General features: G+C 41.9%; 1 protein-coding gene across 3 annotated transcripts in view; it reads left to right on the top strand.

Annotated features, from left to right (window-relative positions):
• The window catches only part of LOC146817182 (uncharacterized), a 146527-nt gene that overhangs the window by 15247 nt on the left and 113483 nt on the right, over window positions 1–17797 (top strand). For all 3 annotated transcript variants that reach the window (XM_085609181.1, XM_085609182.1, XM_085609183.1), the window contains one exon: window positions 191–302. In XM_085609181.1, coding sequence (XP_085465307.1) covers window positions 260–302 — 43 coding nt within the window. In that variant the 5' untranslated portion in view covers window positions 191–259. The remainder of the gene's footprint in view (window positions 1–190; window positions 303–17797) is intronic.

Raw genomic sequence — 17797 nt, 5'->3', positions numbered from 1 at the left:
TTCATGTATAAAATGTTACATTTTTCTTAGTTTATATGTGGTTCGCTGATACTTACCTTCAAAATATATACTGTTTAGAGTTGTTTTTGAAATTTCCAGTCAATGCTACTCAGTTCAATATTTTTATGTTTGCCATTTTTCCTACATTTTGTCACTAAATATTCTACTGTTTCTTTTTTTACTTCCACAGTAGGGCTTAAGCTTTGCCGTGTTCCCCCCCTGGTTCTGCTTGATCTTCACTGGACGTCACGTCTGTTCCATGTGGCTCCACCTACCTCCGTATTCGTGTTCCCTCTTTGTAGGTATGTTATTTGTTTTGTCTTTTGTTTTCCAGTTTGTTTCACAGTCTCCTACTTTTTCTCATTTAGGTCTCTTATTGATTCTTAATTCTATGTGTTTTCCTTTATATAGATGTATATTTTTCATTGCAAATCTACACTCGTTTACTTCTCTAGTCTTCTACCATTTAACTATTGTATACACTCTTGTTCACAGTATTACAGTTGATCTCTATCTTTGGTCTTGATTTTCTGATTCTTCTATTTCTTCTTACTATGTTTCTCCTTGAATTAATCTTTTATCATCTCCTTATCTCCTTTCACACTTTCTGCTATTGCTGTAATGAATTGGACTTCTGTTTCAGGTTCTTAGGTCATTTTGACTCTGACACCTTATGTCGCTGAAATTAATTTCATCGAACGTTAGGGTTTAAATTCTCCTATTAAAAGACAAAGGGCCCGATTCACAGAATTAACTTAAGACAAAAGCCTAAACTTACTACTTTTGGTATTCACAGAATGCACTTACTACTTTCGGTATTCACAGAATGCACTTACTACTTTTGGTATTCACAGAATGGATTTACGACTACTAACTTTACGTCCGCACTCGGGCCGGAAATTCCGGCCCAGAGGCGGAGCTTCCGGCCCAGAGGCGGAGCTTCCGGCCCGGAGATGGAGATTTCGGCCATGGCTAAATCTCCGCCACCGGCCGGAATCCCCACCTCCGGGCCAGATGCTCCGCCTCTGGGCCAGAAGCTCCGCCTCCGGGCCAGAAGCTCCGGCCCGAGTGCGGACGTAAAGTTAGTAGTCGTAAATCCATTCTGTGAATACCAAAAGTAGTAAGTGCATTCTGTGAATACCGAAAGTAGTAAGTTTAGAATTTTGTCTTAAGTTAATTCTGTGAATCGGGCCCAAAGGGTCTTAACTCATTTGGCTAAATTAAATGCTGACATAGTATTCTTGCAAGAAACACACCTCAAGGATGCTGAGTCTCTAAAATTAAAAAAGGATGGGTAGGGAAAGTCTTCTTTTCTCAAGGAGATGGTAAACGTAATGGAGTGATGATCCTTTGTCATAAATCAATCCCAATTGTATTACTTTCGCAAGAATCAGATATTGAGGGTAGATGGTTGAATGTTAAATTGTCACTAAAGGGTGTTTCAGTTTCTCTCCTCAATGTCTATGCTCCCACAGGAGGTGACACTTCTTTTTGGCCTACATTGGCCAAACAAGTTACCAAGTGCATTAATGTTAATTTTAGCAGGTGACTGTAATCAGACTTTTGACCCGTTCGTTGATAGGAATTCCAGATTTCCTTTTATCCCTAATAAGCCCCATAAAACTTTTGTCCATGCTATTACTCAACAGAAACTCCTTGATGCTTGGCGTCCATGTAATCCAACCACTAGAGAATACACTTTTTATTCTCCTACCCATCAGTCTCAATCAAGACTTGATTATATATTTGCTTCCCATGATATTTCGCAATCCCTCACTAATGCAGAAATCGGTCCCATTTTATTATCAGATCATGCCCCTGTCTCAATTATCCTTGATATCTTGCCCAAAAGTGCTGGTCCTAAAAGATGGCGTTTTAATAACGCTATACTTTTAAACCCAGAGTTTAATTCTTCTCTTAGTATTTTTTTTAGAAGTATTTTGAGATAAATCAAACAGAGTCTCTGCCATTCTCAACTATTTGGGACGCTTTTAAGGCCTCAACACGAGATTTCATTATTGCCTTTGTTGCCAAGAAACGAAGAATTTCACGTAAACTTTCTAATGATCTCCTACTTGAAACTAAGAAACTGGAGCACTCTTATTATTCCTTTCATTCGAAAGATTGTTTAACAGCTCTTATAAATGCCAAACTACAATTTAATAAGAAATCGAAAGATGATGCCTCATTGTTTTTGTTAAAATCCAGTGCAAAATTTTATGGTGGTAAAAACAAAGCAGGGAAAATACTGGCCAAGTATTTAAAAATCCGACAAAATAAATTGAACATTGATTCTATTTTTGATGAACACTCTGTGTTAAAGTTTAAAGATGTTGGAAATTTTAAATGAATTCTCCACCTTCTATAAATCATTGTACACATCTGAAACACAACCTACAGATCATTCCTTATCACCCTCCTGCCAGCTCAGCGAACCCCAGCCAGGCCGCCGACAACCTCACGAAGTGGATCAGCAGCTGCGCGGACGAACTCGCCCCGCTGAGGACCCCGCCTAGCAGACCCGGCAGCAAGAAGGCCCCATGGTTCACCGACGAACTCAAGAGCTCCAAGAAGAACTGCCGAGCCCTCGAGAAAGTCTGGAAAAGGGAACCGACACCGGACAACAGGACCTCCTACAAACTTGCCACCCGGAAACACCACCAGCTGATCCGCGCCGCCAAGAAAACAGCATTCAAGGACCGGTTGGACAACAACGCACACAACTGCAAGGAACTCTTCAACATCGTGAAAGAGCTTTCCAACCCCAGCGCAGGAAACAACGACATCACCCCATCGCAAGACCTCTGCAACTCCCTCGCCTCATACTTCCACAACAAGATCACGGACATACACAGCAGCTTCAACAACCAACCAACGCACACCACGACCGACCAGCCACCCCCCCCCACCACCACCCTCCACGCCTGGACCCCGATCAGCACCGAAGACACCATCCGCATGATGAACTCCATCCACTCCGGATCACCGACCGACCCCTGCCCTCACCACGTCTTCAACAAGGCCGACGCTGTCATCGCACCCCACCTGCGAGACATCATCAACACCTCCTTCGACACCGCCATCTTCCCTGAAAGCTGGAAACACGCCGAACTCAGCGCTCTACTCAAGAAACCAACAGCGGACCCCACCGACCTCAAGAATTACCGCCCCATCTCGCTTCTCCCGTTTCCAGCCAAAGTCATCGAGAAAACCGTCAACAAGCAGATGGCCGCCTTCCTCGAGACGAACGGATCCCTCGACCCCTCTCAGTCCGGCTTCCGAGCCAAACACAGCACCGAGACCGCCCTCATCGCCGCCACCGATGACATCCGAGCCCTGATGGACAATGGAGAAACAGCGGCCCTCATCCTCCTAGACCTCTCCGCGGCATTCGACACGGTCTGCCACCGCACCCTAGTACGGCGCCTCAGCAACATCGGAATCCAGGACAAGGCGCTGGAATGGATCATCTCCTTCCTCGACGGAAGAACACAGAGAGTCCGCCTACCACCGTACAAGTCAGAGGCCTCCGAAGTCATCTGCGGCGTCCCACAAGGATCATCCCTGAGCCCCACCCTCTTCAACGTCTACATGAGCCCCCTCGCGGCCATCGTACGCAAACACCACCTCAGCATAATCTCCTACGCCGACGACACCCAGCTGATCCTCTCCCTGACCAACGACCCCGCCGCCGCCAGAGCCAACCTGCACGAAGGGATGAAAGAGGTAGCCGAGTGGATGACGACCAGCCGCCTGAAACTGAACTCGGACAAGACGGAGGTCCTCGTCCTGGGCTCCTCACCCTCCGCCTGGGACGACTCCTGGTTGCCTCCCGCCCTGGGCACCGCACCCAAACCGACAGACCATGCACGAAACCTGGGCTTCATCCTGGACTCCTCCCTCTCCATGACCAGGCAAGTCAACAGCGTCTCCTCGGCGTGCTTCAACATCCTACGCATGCTACGGAAGATCTTCTGGTGGATCCCCACAGAGACCAGGAAGACCGTCACCCAGGCCCTCGTCACCAGCCGACTGGACTACGGCAACGCCCTCTACGCCGGGACCACCGCCAAGCTCCAGAAGAGACTCCAGCGGATCCAAAACGCCTCAGCCAGACTCATCCTCGACATCCCACGATCCAGCCACATCTCCGGACATCTGAGAGACCTTCACTGGCTCCCCGTCAACAAGAGAATCACCTTCCGCCTCCTCACCCACGCACACAAAGCCCTACACGACCAAGGCCCGAGCTACCTCAACAGCCGAGTCAACTTCTACGCTCCCAAACGCCACCTCCGATCAGCCAACCACGCCCTCGCCGCCGTCCCCCGCATCCGAAGAGCGACTACAGGAGGAAGGTCCTTCTCCTACCTGGCCGCCAAGACCTGGAACTCCCTCCCGTCCGACCTGCGCCTGACCCAAGACCACCTCTCCTTCAGGAAGAAGCTGAAGACCTGGCTGTTCGAGCAGTAGCGGCACCCCCCCCCCCAGCGCCTTGAGACCCTACGGGTATGTAGCGCGCTTTATAAGTGTCACTGATTGATTGATTGATTGACATTTCTTTTCTAACATCCAAAAACGTCAACATACGCCTCCAGATCTGTCATCTCTGGAGACAGATATAGCACAGCACGAACTCCTAAAAGCTTTGCAGCACCTTAAGTGGGATAAAGCACCAGGCCTGGATGGTTTTACTGTCGAATTTTACACCCATTTCTCTAAGCTCCTACTGCCCAAATTAAGGGGCATATTATCAAGGATGGCATTAAAATTATTGCCGGTTTAGCGACAGAAAACTGCTGCTAAAGCGGCGATAATGGGCTTGATAATTTGCCCTGGAGAATTCCAAGAGAATCCCATGTTCACACCAGAACATGAACTTCTATTGGAATTCTCAAGAGCATATTATCAAGCCCATTATCCCCGCTTTAGCTGCAGTTTTCTGCCGCTAAACCTGCAATAATTTTTAACGCCGTCCTTGATAATATGCCCCTACATTCTTTGTTAAATTCTTTTAGCTCCTTAAACAGCTCCTCTGGCTCACATTTGCCTCATTCCTAAAGAGAGTAAAGACTCTAAATACTGTAAGAATTATAGGCCTATTTCCCTGGTCAACATTGATTATAACATTTTCTCTAAAGCACTAGCTATACACTTGGACTCGTTTTTGACAAACCTCCTTGGTAAAGAACAATCTGGCTTTGTTAAGGGGAGATTCATAACAGATAACCCGAGGCTTCTCTTTAATGTCTTATCTAAATCCTCTCACCTAAAACACCCCCTTGCGGCAATTGCTTTGGACGCAGAGAAAGCCTTTGATAGGGTTGAATGGGCATATTTGTTTCATACTCTTAGATGGTTTGGTTTTGGCCCCAATTTTCTATCCTTCATTTCTCTTTAATACTCCAACCCTCGTGTTGCTGTTTGTGCCAACGGTATGATTTCTTTGTTTTTTGATTTGGGTAGAGGAGTGCGCCAAGGATGCCCTGTTTCTCCCTTTTTATTCAATTTAGCTCTAGAACCTTTTCTTTCCAAATTACGTCAAAATCCTAACTTGTATGGTTTCCAAACCCTAAATTCCCAAATTAAACTTGCCGCCTGTGCTGACGATATCTTACTCTCTATGTCAAAACCAAATGACTCAATCCCTGCCTTTTTAGCAGAAGTAAGGTCATATTCCCTTATATCTGGATATAAACTGAATATCGATAAATGCGAGATTTTACCCCTGACCAAATACACTTTTAAATCGGATTTTCACTCCACTAATTTCATATGGAGCCCCAAACATATTAAATATCTAGGATTACATGTCACTGCCTCAATATCGGACACGGTAACGTTATGTCTGAATAAATGTATTCAAAAGATTTCTGATCTAACCACTAAGTGGCACCCCCTTTATTTATTCAAGTGGGGTCGCTTAGACAGTATAAAAATGATGCTGTCACCCATAGTTTTGTACACTATCTCTAACATACCAGTCCCTATTCCCGCCAAATTATTCAGAAAAGTTAATTCTATTCTTTCCTCCTTCCTGTGGAACAAAAAGAAATCCTGAATGTCCATATCAAAACTAATACGTCCCAGGATGGAAGGGGGAGTTAATTTCCCTGATTTTCGAACATATCAGAAAGCATTTCTTTTATGTCAAGCTTCTCTTTGGTTGCAAGACTCAACAGAAGAATATCCTTTATGGACCTCATTTAAGCATCTCTTTCTATCTCCCATTTCCTTTTCAGAATATCTCTCCTTCTCACGCAAACCACAGTCCCTCTCTACCCCTATAAATAAACTCACTTCCAAACTGCTTGAATCAATCTCCCCTTCTGTTCCAGTTACTAATGACTCTTGTCTCAATTCAACAATTCTGCACAACAAAAACTTGCTCATCCGAAATAAGCCCTTTTATTGGAAGACTTGGAGGCAGAAGGGACTAATATGGATTCACCAATTGTTCTCACAATCTAACCTTTTATCCTTTTCCTCATTAAGTCATTCATTTAATTTGCCTGCCTCATTTAAACATAAATGTATTCTGCTTGAAAAAGCTGTAATGGATGCATGCAATCAATTGTCCACTGTACCTAATACCCTCAGTGTTCCAAACACCCCATCACAACTTCATACTTTATTAAAAACCATGCCTAAAGCTTCCACTATATACAGCTATTTACAGAATACTGATAACGCTCAACAGAAATTTAAAATAGAAGAGGCATGGGAACGTGACTTTATGATATCCTGCCCAGTGTCGTTATGGATGAAAATATGGTCCAAGATCCGCAAATCTTCTAGAGCAGCTAACAGAACGCAGACACTATTCATCGTATATAATAGACTGTTATTAACACCAAATGTCTTAAGCAAAAGGTTCACCAATGTGTCAGATGCTTGTTGGACATGCTCGTCCTCAAATGCTAACTTATTTCACATGCTATTTTCTTGCCAACTTTTACAAACTTTCTGGGAACAAGTGTGGTCCCAGTGTGGTCCCAAATTAATCTAATTTTTGGTACTAAGTTTTCTTTCTCCATTACTTATATTTTTCTAGGAAGTCTCTCGTCTATTTGGGATACTGTTCTGCTTAATGTCAAAATTATTGACTTGTTACTAGCGGTTGCTTTTCAACAAATCACTACCAATTGGAAAAACTTCACAAAGATTTCCTACAGGGCCTGGTAGTATATGATCTGTCATAATCACAGGTTGGACACTTCCTTTGTGTACTCTATACAACTGGCTACGAAACGTTTAGACTTATGGTCTCCTGTTACAATATTTATTGACTCAAGTGCAGCACGTCGCTCTCAACTTCGGCCACCTCAACAAGAAGTCCTTAAACCTTCCTGACTCCTCTAATTGTTCTTAGATATTTATTTATATATTTTATCGTTATCCACATTTAATTTATTTAGTTCTGTCATGTTTCCTTTTTATGAATAAGTCCGATTCATGTACTTCTACTGTAACAGATTTGTAATGTGATGACATGAGTTTAATTTTCTGCACTATGTATTGACACCTTTATTCTTATCAATAAAACTTCTTTGAACTAAAAAAAAAATGTGATTTGCTTTCGATTTTTGTGTACTGGGGCTGCCTTCTTTTAAAACGAATTCCCTCAGGTTTGTGACCTTGGTTTACCAAGTATGTATGATGCCAAAAAGTGAATTTCAGGATATGAGAGTGCTTATTTTCTCATGTTTTTGTCTGCATATCTGAGTGCTTCGTTTAGAATAGACCTTCATTCTCGCTAAATGTCTATATATTAGTTAGTTTTTGATTTATGTTTTGGGATTTGCTGCAGGGGCTGATGTCATTTTAATTGTTCATTGCCCTGGTCATCCTCGGCTAAGCTCCCACACATTGAATGATTGATGGAGGGATCATGTTTGGCGATACCCGGTTGAGAATCAAGTAGTTGTTGCACATTTCGGATAAGCATCTGCCAACCCATCGCATTATTCACTCTGGTAAATATTTGGGAATATTGCTTTGGTTACACATTCCTATCCCGACCCTTGCCCTAGTTTTGATTTCCCAGGTAGAGACCCCTCTGTGTTTCTGGAAGATTAGGCTTCGGTTTTATTTGGCCTCGAGGAAAAGGCACCATCAGAAGCAGTTGCCCCCTTGCGGTGAAAAAGGCATAACTCTTTGATTTGGGGTAATATATGTATACTGTGAAATTCTTTCACTTATTTTAGAGAGAAATATAATTGTTTCCAGTAGAACCTGTGTTTTAAAATGCTCCCTGGTTTTGAGGGATGTTTTGAAAGGTAGGATATTGGACGTGTTAGGACTTCTGCAATTCGGTTTGCACATCTTTCACATATGTTGTAAACGGCTTGAAAAGGAGCTCAGGGGTCATTTGGACTGCAACCACTATTATGACAGGAATGGTTTTATTATATGTGGACTGGCTTTTGCCCTCTTAGCGTCTGTTTTGTTCCCCTTGTAGTTCGTACAGTGACATGTTGTGGTCAATTAATCATTTCAATGGCTTTTCCTCTTTGACATTTCTAATCTGTTGCTATAGTGTAGTATGATTTGCTCTGTAAAAGAAAGCTGTATGCAAAACCATCAGCAGTAGGAAAAGCCCTTCCTAATGCAGATAATTATTTTCTTGGGTTTTTCTCAGGTTGGCACTTCATTGAATACTCCTTGGGGCAGATTTATGAGGCTCGTTGCGCCATCGGAACGTCACTTTTTGTGACGTTCCGTGGCGCAGAAGCCTGCGTGATTTTTATCAGGCAGCACTGAGCCACTTTTTTTGGCTTAATGCTGCCTCATAAATATCAGTCCCTTTAACGCAGTGTTCTGCGTTAAAGGGGCGTGCAATGGGTGTTGCTGGGGGCGTTCCCAGCATCATCCATGGCCGTTTGACACTGCCCCAGATTTACGAGAAATCGTAAATCTGAGGCAGCGCCAAAAGCTTCCGCCTCCCCAGGGGAGGCGTAAGGGAGGCGCAACGGGGAGAAATATCTTTATTTCTCCTCGTTTTTCCTTTTTCTATGTGTGCTGCATTCTGCAGCACCCATACAAAGAGGAAAAACCTCTTGTGATTATTTTTGTACAGAAAGGATTCCCTTCCTGTTTAAAAATATTCATCTCCGCAACGCAGGCACCCTTGCACCATGGTGCAGAGGTGCCAGCGTTGGCGCAGGCAGCCCATTGTGCGCCGGCGCAGGGGAAAAGGACAGGAATGCGCCGCATTTTATAGATACGGCGCATCCCTGTCCTTTTCTTTTGCCGTAGGGAAGCGCAGCAGGAAGTCCTGCTGCGCTTCCCTACGGCAAAACCTCATAAATCTGCCCCCATGTTCTTAGTCTGTTGGGGGTTAAATTGTTACTTTTCCCATGATGACGAGTTTAAAGTTGTGTCAGTTTTCTATTTGGTGACCTTTCAAAGAAACAATGAAACCCAGCATACGCCGAAATGCCGATTGTAAAATTCTCTGTTGCTCTTCTGGTTTGGAGAATCCCTAGGCTCTCATAACTACTGTTCTTCGTGCTCTGCAACTGGATGTGTGGGTTTATTTATATTTGTAGGCTTCTCCAGGTTTGTGATTCATTTAGACTCATGATGGTAATCATGTTGGTGGTAATCTCCACAGTCTTCAAACTCTAATTCTTCGTAGTTTATCTTCAGAATCGCAGCCCTTGGCCTGGGTAATCACAAAACAAACAGAGGGGAACCATACCTGCTACAAGTCCCATAGCTGTTGAAATTAACCTCCGCATATTAAGGTATTTCGGGGCATATTATCAAGCCAGGCGAAACAATTATCGCCGCTTTAGCGGCAGACAACTGCCGCTAAAACGGCGATAATGGGCTTGATAATCTGCTCTATGGAATTCCAATTGAAGCCCATGTTAGACGTGCTTCACATTTAACATGGGCTTCAATTAGAATTCAATAGAGCATATTATCAAGACCATTATCGCCGTTTTAGCGGCAGTTTTCTGCCACTAAAGCGGCGATAATTTTATCGCCTCGCTTGATAATATGCCCCTTCGTGTTTAAACACGTGTTTCAATTTCACTCTGTGGCATTTAAAACACTTGCATCCATGTTTGTGGGCATGTCCCTCTTAGCACAGTATGGGGGACATGTCTTTGAGAGAATCATGCATTTGTATCCTCTGCATTATTTTGTCAGTTGGCTCATAATTCATTTTGTCCCTAAAGCCAGTGATCCGAATGCTGCCAGAAACGTCTCTGGTTCATTAATGATGGTTGATAATTAAAAGCTCTTCAGCCTCATCAGAGACATGATTAAGGATTCATTATTTTGTCACTTCTGAATGAGGATACATTCAATGCGATTGTAAAAGTGGTTATCAATGTTGATTTCTAATGTTTTTCCCATCGGCGATTCAAAATTAGCAATCTTCTCTCTTGCTTACAACAGTACCCCTTGCCAACTCAGTATTTTCTCTTTTTGCCTGCAGCTCTGACTTTTCACACTTGTCATGTCAGTGTTAGCACTGGTATCTGCATCTGCATGGCTGGCAAACCTCTTGTTAGATAAGTAGCTTGAACCTGCACTTGCACTTGTGCCTTAAGATCACAGCTTTCTCAGCCTTCCTTTGCAACTGTATGGTCAAATCTTGAACCTGTTATTTATACAGTTTCAGGGCATTTGAATCCTTCGTCTTCATATCTGACACTAAATCATTATGATGGCTTAATAGTCTGTAGACCCCTCTTTCTTTGTAGATGTCTTCCTCAAGCTTTGCTGTATGTTTTTCATATTGCTAAGGTCTTTGTTTTTGCTCCTTCAAATGGTCTTGTTGTATTTGCTAGATGTGCTGTTCATATCTTCCTAACTCATCACCCTCATTCTTTAGAAATGACAAGCAATTAATCTACTGTGCATTTCTGCTTGCATAGCACTTAGCGCAGCTTCCTCTTCTCTGAGCTGGTTCTGTACTAAAGGATATCATCAACTTCTCAAAGTAAGTGTGACATTCCTATATTTAAAAACATATATATTTTTATTGAACATTGCTCAAAATAAAATGGATACCGAAACGGCTCAACACCATGACAGTAGTATACATTTGCTTAAAATAGGATATAGTACTTTTATGACAAATGCGCTTGCTTGAAATGTATTCACTATGAATTTAGCATCTATACACAGTCAACCGCAACAGTCCTGGAAAACTCACCCGCCCCCACCCTCCTCAGTGTCCTTTACCCATTCAATGTCCTTGAAAGGAGAGCCAGCCACCCCACACCTTTTCCCACTTGTGAGGACATCCACAACCTTGATAGACAACGTTCTCCACCAAGCAACACCAATCCAGATTTGATTCATGGTCTTCCACCAGCGATGGGTGTGCCGTGCCTCAAGATTGTGCAATATTTTGCTTAACACATTTCTATTTCTTAACCCTTAATTTTAACAATACATGTTTAGATATGTTTAAACGTTTGAATATATTTTAGACTAAGGAAAGTGTAAGGTATGATGCAACAACTCCAGTCTGTATTTTGATTTTTGGTTTGAAGTTCTTTATGGCAGATATAGTTCACCATAACAACATTTATGTAGAGGAAAATAACATTATTTTACCACAAAATAAAAAGGCATTATATACTTAGTATCAGTATAAGAGCACCCTAATTGTAAGCCAATTTTGAACAGATATACTATCCCAGAGAGATCAGGATATAGAGGGTGAGGGGCAATAACAAACAGAAATACTCATTGAAGGCAATACAATAGAGAACCCAGACATTCTACAGCCCAGCTTCAAGGTTCAACACCCAAAATACCCATGTTGATTAGTCTGGAGAGCAAGCCACACGCAGTGACATTGATGAACCAACAGTGAGTCCCAGACAACAGCGCAGGAGACATCACAGTTTGTTGAGGCCACGATCTTCACAACCTGTTTTCTCTGTAAATAGTGATGATAATTAGAAATTTCTGAAGATTTATGGGCCTCTGTGTTGACCATTCAGCATCTATTCCAAAAATACATTAGAAATATAAATTCAAAATTGATGGGCATGGAAAGAAGCATGCAAAATGGGTTTCAACAATTGGCAAACCCTGTGAAAGAAGGGTAAAGGTCCGAAGGTGAGAAAAGTGGTCAGTGTGACTGATGCTCTCATTAATTTATGTGGACAGTTACAGCAGGAAGATTTGCCACAAAGGCGTGGACAACATAATTATTTTGCACATATTGATGTATTCAGTCCCTCAATGAATCCCTTTACCTGTGCAGATGCACTTTTATCAAGCCTCAATGTAAATTTGCTAATATAAATGGGCCACAATAGTGGGAATGATGTAGTAGAAAGCTTGCAAACTATGCAAGCGGACATCTAGTAAGTGCTTTAGAATGTGATGAACTCTCCAGTGTGAGCAGCATTTATTATAGGGAAGCTATGAGCCTGTGTCACATTTGTAGTTAGGGTGAGGTTGGGGATGGGTTTAACCCCTTGCATGCCCGCCCCTTTCCCCGCCCAGTGCCGCGCCTTTCATTAGCGGGCGGAGTTCATGACGAGCTGGACTCGTCATGGGCACAGCGCCACCGCAGCCCATGACGAGTCCAGCTCGTCATGGGCACTGAAGGGGTTAAGTGTTTAGTCACTAACATCTGAAAGGACGACTGTTGGTCATGGTAAACAGAAACCTTAAGAGTGCTTACATGTCTGCACCTATTATTATAATGTAAGTTAAGAAGGTTTTTGTAACACATTCAAAGACATTTATATTTAAGAAAGTGTCAATGCATTGTCTCATCACTATTTTTAAACACATATATGCATACCTGAAAATAATGGAAAATATTACTTTTTAAGAGCAACACATTTTTATATCACACTTATGTTAGAAATAATGACTAATACCTGCACATCTGGTTCTCCCTTCTGCTACCCTTGATGCACCTTCAGCTTGTGTGGTGGTTGATTTCGTTCCTCTTCATTTGAGTTTGACTCTGCATTACTGTTGGTAGTCCTTTTCGAATAGCTATGCTAAGCAGCATAATACATGTTGCTCTAATCTTGCAGATAGTTTCTGGGTTCTGTTGTAGTGGCCAACCACTCTTGCATTGGCAACTAAATCGACTTTTTAGAAGTACGCATCTCCTTTCAATTACTGATCTTGACCTTTTGTGAGCATTATTAGATATCTGTTCACTTTTTGTAGTAGGATTCAAGTATGGGGTTAAAGTCCAAGAATACTAATCCTATGCACTGTCACATAATATTAAAGAAACATACAAACATAATTGTGAAGAGAATGAAGGAGCGGTTCATATCTTTGTTTTAATGTTACTACCCTTATCAAGTAAATATCCATCAGCAAAATCTCCTATGGGAAAATGGGTGTAAATCTCCTATGAGAAAATGGGTGTAAATCTCTATTATATCAACAAAGAGAGGGAGGTAAGAGGTGCTATAAAGGAGGGCTCATCTTCCTCACTGTGAACATCCAACACATACTAGAGAGCCCTACTCCAGCTAATGGGCTGGTCCTCCCTTTGGGAAAAACAAAAGGCTTTCTTTTGATAGTCTAAACCTCATCCACCAGGGCTACCTCTTGGTGGCATGCTTCATCATCGGATTCTTCCTGTTCCACTGCAGAACAGGACATGCTACTATCTGTGAATTACACAGGAGCACTGGATGATATAAGACCACAAAATAATGGAGGCTAGAAGATGCAGGGGTTCTTTTTAAGTTATAAATACCTGGCTGGTAGGAAACTGTGCTTTATTAAATCCCCCAGTCGATGTGATTAAAATATGGGAAAGAAAAGTTGGAAAGCTTACTTGGGTTTAATGACCCTGCCTTCCTTCCTTGCTTTGTCTACATGTTTCTGCCACACTTCCCTGAGGCATTCACCAGGATCATGAATCTCACTCCTCGAGACCACTCATTACTTTACTTTATAATAAGTGCCAAGTGCTATTCAATCACTCTCTCTGCATGCCAAATATAAACCATACACCTACTTGGTATTTATTCGAAATCATCTTCAACATAAAAGGGAGAATTAGCTTGTAATAGTAGTGGGCAATAAGCAAAATCGGGTGTGCCCAGAAGTAATGTAGCAATCATAAATGCTGCTGCTATTAAAATTCTAAATTAACCATATCGTGCTACAGTCCATGCACTTGAAAAGGAGCGTACAAATGCCGTGAAAATCATAAAATCTGTGAAAACATCTAGCTCACTTACTGGACATAGTCCCTTTGATTAAACATTCATATTAAACATAATGCATGCATACTGGACAGTACATACATAAAGAAACAATAATTAGTGCTCAATAGGTTCCACGGTGACAAGGCAAGCCTGTAGTCACACTCTGCTTATAAAGAGGGAGTCAAAATTAGTCAATAAGTATATCAAGCATGATTCTACAATGAGGATTCACTCGGCTGTGCCATACTTACTCCAACAAGGTCTCGCCTGGTTTAATAACCTAAATTAGCATCCACGGTACCTGCATGTTAACTGTGTAAGCTTGCTTGCCAAGCTTTTAAATGATGTGCCTTGCTGACAGCAGCATGTCGCATCGCAAGTGTATCCCGCTAAGGAGGCCATATGCGGGTTGCTGGTAGTCTAAAAATGACAGGTGTTAATGGAACCACTCCTGGTTCGATTACCAATAACAAAGCTTATGTCAACGGTAGTGTTGAGGAGGGGATTCTTTTGTTTTATTTGGTATTGTGGCATATTTATTAGAAAAAAACAGATGTGAGGAAAAACGTAAAAAGGATTGGTTAATGTGATCTTTTTAGGTTATAAATACCTGGCTGGTAGGAAACTGTGCTTTATTAAATCCCCCAGTCGATATGATTAAAATATGGGAAAGAAAAAGGTGGAAAGCTTACTTGGGTGTAATGTCCCTGCCTTCCTTCCTGTGCTTTGTCTACATGTTTCTGCCACACTTCCCTGAGGCTTACGTCCGGATCATGAATCTCACTCCTCGAGACCACTCCTTACTTTACTTTATAATAAGTGCCAAGTGCTATTCAATCACTCGCTCTGCATGCCAAATATAAACCATACACCTACACCTACTTGGTATTTATTCGAAATCATCTTCAACATAAAAGGGAGAATTAGCTTGTAATAGTAGTGGGCAATAAGCAAAATAATGTGTGCCCAGAAGTAATGTAGCAATCATAAACGCTGCTTCTATTAAAATTCTAAATTTACCATATTGCGCTACTGCCCATGCACTTGAAAAGGAGCTTCCAAATGCTGTGAAAATCAAAAAATCTGTGAAAGCATCTAGCTCACTCACTGGATGTATTCTCTTTGATCAAACATTCATACTAAACATACTGCATGCATACTGGACAGTACATACATAAAGAAACAATACTTAGTGCTCAATAGGTTCCACGGTGACAAGGCAAGTCTGTAGTCACACTCTGCATATAAAGAGGGAGTCAAAATTAGTCAATAAGTATATCAAGCATGATTCTACAATGAGGATTCACTCGGCTGTGCCATACTTACTCCAACAAGGTCTCGCCTGGTTTAATAACCTAAATTAGCATCCACGGTACATGCATGTTAACTGTGCAAGCTTGCTTGCCAAGCTTTTAAATGATGTGCCTTGCTGACAGCAGCATGTCGCATCGCAAGTGTATCCCGCTAAGGAGGCCATATGCGGGTTGCTGGTAGTCTAAAAATGACAGGTGTTAATGGAACCACTCCTGGTTCGATTACCAATAACAAAGCTTATGTCAACGGTAGTGTTGAGGAGGGGATTCTTTTGTTTTATTTGGTATTGTGGCATATTTATTAGAAAAAAACAGATGTGAGGAAAAACGTAAAAAGGATTGGTTAATGTGATCTTTTTAGGTTATAAATACCTGGCTGGTAGGAAACTGTGCTTTATTAAATCCCCCAGTCGATATGATTAAAATATGGGAAAGAAAAAGGTGGAAAGCTTACTTGGGCGTAATGTCCCTGCCTTCCTTCCTGTGCTTTGTCTACATGTTTCTGCCACACTTCCCTGAGGCTTACGTCCGGATCATGAATCTCACTCCTCGAGACCACTCCTTACTTTACTTTATAATAAGTGCCAAGTGCTATTCAATCACTCGCTCTGCATGCCAAATATAAACCATACACCTACACCTACTTGGTATTTATTCGAAATCATCTTCAACATAAAAGGGAGAATTAGCTTGTAATAGTAGTGGGCAATAAGCAAAATAATGTGTGCCCAGAAGTAATGTAGCAATCATAAACGCTGCTTCTATTAAAATTCTAAATTTACCATATTGCGCTACTGCCCATGCACTTGAAAAGGAGCTTCCAAATGCTGTGAAAATCAAAAAATCTGTGAAAGCATCTAGCTCACTCACTGGATGTATTCTCTTTGATCAAACATTCATACTAAACATACTGCATGCATACTGGACAGTACATACATAATGAAACAATAATTAATGCTCAATAGGTTCCACGGTGACAAGGCAAGTCTGTAGTCACACTCTGCATATAAAGAGGGAGTCAAAATTAGTCAATAAGTATATCAAGCATGATTCTACAATGAGGATTCACTCGGCTGTGCCATACTTACTCCAACAAGGTCTCGCCTGGTTTAATAACCTAAATTAGCATCCACGGTACCTGCATGTTAACTGTGCAAGCTTGCTTGCCAAGCTTTTAAATGATGTGCCTTGCTGACAGCAGCATGTCGCATCGCAAGTGTATCCCGCTAAGGAGGCCATATGCGGGTTGCTGGTAGTCTAAAAATGACAGGTGTTAATGGAACCACTCCTGGTTCGATTACCAATAACAAAGCTTATGTCAACGGTAGTGTTGAGGAGGGGATTCTTTTGTTTTATTTGGTATTGTGGCATATTTATTAGAAAAAAACAGATGTGAGGAAAAACGTAAAAAGGATTGGTTAATGTGATCTTTTTAGGTTATAAATACCTGGCTGGTAGGAAACTGTGCTTTATTAAATCCCCCAGTCGATATGATTAAAATATGGGAAAGAAAAAGGTGGAAAGCTTACTTGGGCGTAATGTCCCTGCCTTCCTTCCTGTGCTTTGTCTGCATGTTTCTGCCACACTTCCCTGAGGCTTACGTCCGGATCATGAATCTCACTCCTCGAGACCACTCCTTACTTTACTTTATAATAAGTGCCAAGTGCTATTCAATCACTCGCTCTGCATGCCAAATATAAACCATACACCTACACCTACTTGGTATTTATTCGAAATCATCTTCAACATAAAAGGGAGAATTAGCTTGTAATAGTAGTGGGCAATAAGCAAAATAATGTGTGCCCAGAAGTAATGTAGCAATCATAAACGCTGCTTCTATTAAAATTCTAAATTTACCATATTGCGCTACTGCCCATGCACTTGAAAAGGAGCTTCCAAATGCTGTGAAAATCAAAAAATCTGTGAAAGCATCTAGCTCACTCACTGGATGTATTCTCTTTGATCAAACATTCATACTAAACATACTGCATGCATACTGGACAGTACATACATAATGAAACAATAATTAGTGCTCAATAGGTTCCACTGTGACAAGGCAAGTCTGTAGTCACACTCTGCATATAAAGAGGGAGTCAAAATTAGTCAATAAGTATATCAAGCATTATTCTACAATGAGGATTCACTCGGCTGTGCCATACTTACTCCAACAAGGTCTCGCCTGGTTTAATAACCTAAATTAGCATCCATGGTACCTGCATGTTAACTGTGCAAGCTTGCTTGCCAAGCTTTTAAATGATGTGCCTTTCTGACAGCAGCATGTCGCATCGCAAGTGTATCCCGCTAAGGAGGCCA

Source organism: Triturus cristatus, chromosome 6 (genome assembly GCF_964204655.1).
Source record: "Triturus cristatus chromosome 6, aTriCri1.1, whole genome shotgun sequence".
Classification (NCBI taxonomy): Eukaryota; Metazoa; Chordata; class Amphibia; order Caudata; family Salamandridae; genus Triturus; species Triturus cristatus.
The sequence above is the reverse complement of the archived record's forward strand: the minus strand, read 5'-3'. Positions and strand labels throughout refer to the sequence as shown.